This window comes from Camellia sinensis, chromosome 1 (genome assembly GCF_055761805.1).
Source record: "Camellia sinensis isolate YWXY chromosome 1, ASM5576180v1, whole genome shotgun sequence".
In the NCBI taxonomy this organism is placed as follows: Eukaryota; Viridiplantae; Streptophyta; class Magnoliopsida; order Ericales; family Theaceae; genus Camellia; species Camellia sinensis.
Genome location: NC_138961.1, coordinates 196,862,396 through 196,866,755, shown reverse-complemented (window position 1 = coordinate 196,866,755; position 4,360 = coordinate 196,862,396). Strand labels below are relative to the sequence as shown.

Genomic DNA, 4,360 nt, shown 5'->3' with positions numbered 1-4,360 from the left:
TTTCATGAAAGTGTAAATCAGAACAAACAACAACTGCGATCAATGCCAGAGACTTACTTGCACATCTACCAAAATATAATTATTTTGAATTGTTCCTATTTTTAAATGTGTTTTTTTATCAGTAAGATCTGATCATGTGATAGAAAAATACAAAAAGACAAAAGAGATAGAGGATCCTACTCCTAATAAATATGGTCTGTCCAACAACACTATGTGGGTCTCATTGGAAAACAACTAATCAAGCATGGGTCGTCCTCATCCTGACATTTGTAGTCCTTGCGCTTTCAGTTAATTCAGACATCCAAACCAGCTCTATTATCCACAATGTGGTCCTAGAAATTCATAATTCTGTTTGTGTAACATATGGGTGAAAGCTTTGCAGTAATATAGTTTAAAGATTGAAAATAGTTTAGGGTTTCACAATTTCCTAAATAGTAGATTGTAAATATAGTTTAAAGCCAGCTCTATTAAGGTTTAGGGTTTCAAATAGTAGATTGTAAATAGTTTAAAGATTTTGCTACAATTCAAACATAGAATTCCATTCAACAGAGACCACCAAGTGAAAAAGAGGACGAAATAAACAAAATTTAAAACTAGGAATATTGTTTGCAATTGTGCAAAAGGTATTAGGGCAATGAGAGTCAATTCTTTAACAAGAATGAGACAAATATACAGTTCTAGCGCTGGTGGTGAATAGTTTGTTATATCCACTTAACTGTAGGTATCTGACACATATCTGACACAAACATGGCTCCCAAGTGTCTATGCTTCTTTAGACCCTTGAACAATGGGATGGGGAGGAAAAAAATAACCAAAAGATTGATGGAGAGGGATTTCAGTAATTAGAGATGAGATTCAAAAGCTAAAAAGGTGGATTAACTAGCAGATGGGAAAAGGACTCTGAGATTTAATATTGAGATTCAAGAGTTGTATTTTAAAAGCTTTCAAATAACAAGTCTCCATTATTGGAAGTATGACTAGTACTGTTCCAGGGTTAAAATAATTTTCATAAATATGGGGAAGATGACATAATGGAGAATCCCAAATAAGGCAGACAAACAGAAAGCAGACAGTGTAAGGAAGATGCTGTTTAGGCTCCACAATTTCCTAAATTACACAGGATGCATTTGGTGCTATAAAAAATTTAATCAAGTAACAGAGGAAACAGTTGGTTTGGCTGTTTTAAATGGTTACTCAAAACTCCACCATGAAGTAAATTGATGCTGCACAAGAAATATGATTAAACTAGAATGGGATCTAAATCAGTACCAAAGCAGAAATGAGAGTTATTTAACAAACCAATGTCTTTTCAAAACTAATTTTCCAAATATGAGTTGTTTTGAACTGATTTCCCAAACCCAATGACTTCAGGCTTAAAGTCACGTTTTGAAAAAAACGACTTCAAGAAAATCTGAGAAGTCTGTTTCAAAACATAGATTTGGTATAAAGACTCCAGAAACGAAAGAAAGGACAATGAGCAAAGCTTCTTTTCTAACATCAAAGGGAACAAAGAAGAATTTCGGTTCCAAGAAAAGCAATAATTCAACCAAAAACAATACACAGAACAATAATTAAAGAGGGGCAATAAAATTCATCCAAAACTTGGAAAGTTTTATACAGACTGATGATAAAATACAATGACCCAGCTCATGTTATGTCACGCACTCAAACTAATTACACAAGGTTGTCAGGAAAAAAAGGTATACCCAAGTGTTTTTTTTTTTTTAAGAACAAAACAGAGTAATCCTAGGACTAACAAGGAATAATAAAAGAACTCTTCTTGTTCCATAATTTACATTAAAATAATAACCTAAAGATCTCTTCTGCATAATGGGCAAGAACCATGTCTCACCAGCCATTTATCAATGCAAGGTAGGTGAAACATGTGATGACAATGAGGCAAACTTCTAACAGTCTCTCCAACCTGAAAGTCCTGAACATATAAAATGCATGCACGTTGTTTGATTAGACTAAGTTCTTCACAAGTAATCTAATTTGTACACGTCTACAAGAATCAATTAGATGAAAAAAAATTAATAAATAAATCATCCTAGTACCTGAAGGCATACTGAACATGAAACTTTCTCCCCAGAGGTATCGACATTGTTATTGCTAGTGATTTTGATCTTTGGGATCTTTTCAACTGAATCTCCGGGCAAACCCTTAGACCCCCCAATATCAAAGAAATTGGGGATGTCATCGAAGCTCGGTTCAACAGCACCCATCTGATTAAACAAACACATCAAAATCGTCAGCAAATGAAAGTTAAAAGAGTCCTCATTGCTACTCAAGCTTTGACAATCTTGTAATTGTGTTGCAAGGTACCTACCTGGCTTTGCACTGCACTTAGCATGGCCGGGCCAATTCGCTCTCGGACAAGTCTACCGCTTAGAAGGCTTGCAAGTACATCAATCTGGACAATTCAAAAGTTTCCAGGTGGTGTAAAGTTGAGAAGTGCAATTGAATATGTGGAATTCAGAACAAACTTATAATCTAAATTGGAACAATATAATGAAAGGGGCAAAAATTGCAAGAACATAGAAAGATTACCAGATAAAGCAGACAGCCAATTCCAGATTCATCTGATTGCCAGAGAAGAAGTGAAGATTCAAAAACCTCAATGGAGAAAACAGCTCCAGAGATGGCTCCAACAGCAGCGCCGCGTACGAACCCGCTCTCGGTCTCTTGGCCTATCAAAGCTCCAGTCATGGCTCCTAATAAAGTACCCACTGTATATAAAAAAGGCAATTCATTCATCAGTAGACAACACACTATAAATTTCAAGTTTTAAACATTGAAAGAACAATTCTTGGGTTCCTGTAATTCTATACATAAACTTGAATAATAAAAAGTGACAATAAACCCCGAAGCATTTTTTCATATGCAAATCTCTTCCACAATGACAGTTCATCTTTAAAACCCAAATTTTTATTTTTGTAAGAGAATTTGAACTATGTCAACAAAGCTTGGATTATAAAACCCCAACTTCCACAAACATTATGGTAAGGCTAATGATTGACCCAAAGAACACAACGTAAGTCCAATTTTTTGCAAACCCAGGTCAAGGAACAGAGACATTGTAATAATTGACTGCAATTTGATAAACAAAAACACAGAATTTATGAACAAATTGAAGGAATGAAAGAAGATAAACGCACCTAATGCGAAGAAGAAGGTGAAGATGGCAGAGAATATATTCCCAATAATTGCAGAAACCGCAAATCCGAAGAAGTCTCTAACCTTTTCGACCAAATTCCCAAACGAAAATGAAGGAGATGCAGAGGACAAGGAAGGCAGAGAATGAGATGGGTATCCATAAACCTCCATCGATTACAAATCAAACAAATGGGTCGTGGGTTTGATTCAAAGATGAGCCTAGTTCAAGCAAACCAAGGAAGATTTATGCGTGTATATGTGAATATTCACATACCCCACACACACACACACACACACACACGATTATATATATATATATATATATATAAGAAAAAAAGGAAGAAGAGGTAGAAGAAGAGGTTAGCGAGACTTTGTTGTGTGTATGCTTAGTCGTTAAGAGAAGGTGAAAAGAAACCACATAAACCGACTCGCATTTATAGCTCTGCTTTTTTTTTCTTTCATGAACAGTGCTTTGTTTTTTCTCTCTCTCTCTCTCTGTGATTGAGGAAAACAAAATTGGGTATAAGCGCTAATCAAAATGAAGGACACGAGAGAGAAAACGAAGATTCTAATTGACAAATTGAGCCTCCGTTTGGGAAGTGGTTTCACTTTTTTATTTTTTGATTATTTTAATTTGGATTATTTTAGTTTGTGTGAGGAGAATTTTTTGACTTTTTAGTTTTTTTGATTTTTTTTGTGAAAGATGATTGTAATGATTATGGATTAGATTCGATGTTTTGTTTTTTGTGCCTAAAATAATCTATTTTGTTTTTTATGACTATTTTAGCCAAAAAAAACCTGACTTTTTTCTTCCAAACGGAGCCTGAGCGTGTAGAATCGGGAATTAGGGGCTAGTCGTCCACAAATTGATCACAGGCGAAGTTTAATTTTCTATCACTCGTTTTCTCGACGTGGAAAATTTTGAGAGAAAGAGAGAGAAAGAGAAAGGGAAAGAGATGTGGAAAGTGATGGATATTGAACTCTCTGTGTACTTTTTTTTTTTTAGTAAATTAAAAATACATCTCCCAAAATTTGTTTAAAATATTAATTATTTTTTGTGATTTAAAAAATTATAAATATTTCTCTATCAAAAATTTTTATTTAACAAAATTAATTTAAAAAATCAAATTTCTAACTATTTATCTATATAATAATAAAATTATCTAAATTATTAATTAAAATAAAATTTTAACATTATTAAATA

General features: G+C 33.7%; 1 protein-coding gene across 1 annotated transcript; it reads right to left on the bottom strand.

Moving 5' to 3' along the window:
* Positions 1-1,566: 1,566 nt before the first annotated feature.
* On the bottom strand, positions 1,567-3,717 carry LOC114319043 (NEP1-interacting protein-like 1). The gene is made up of 5 exons (XM_028266018.2): positions 3,159-3,717; positions 2,551-2,729; positions 2,330-2,413; positions 2,058-2,225; positions 1,567-1,933 (listed from the first exon to the last, which is right to left on the bottom strand). The coding sequence occupies exons 1-5, from the start codon at positions 3,325-3,327 to the stop codon at positions 1,811-1,813; spliced, it is 723 nt and encodes a 240-aa protein (XP_028121819.1). The 5' UTR covers positions 3,328-3,717; the 3' UTR covers positions 1,567-1,810.
* Positions 3,718-4,360: the final 643 nt, after the last annotated feature.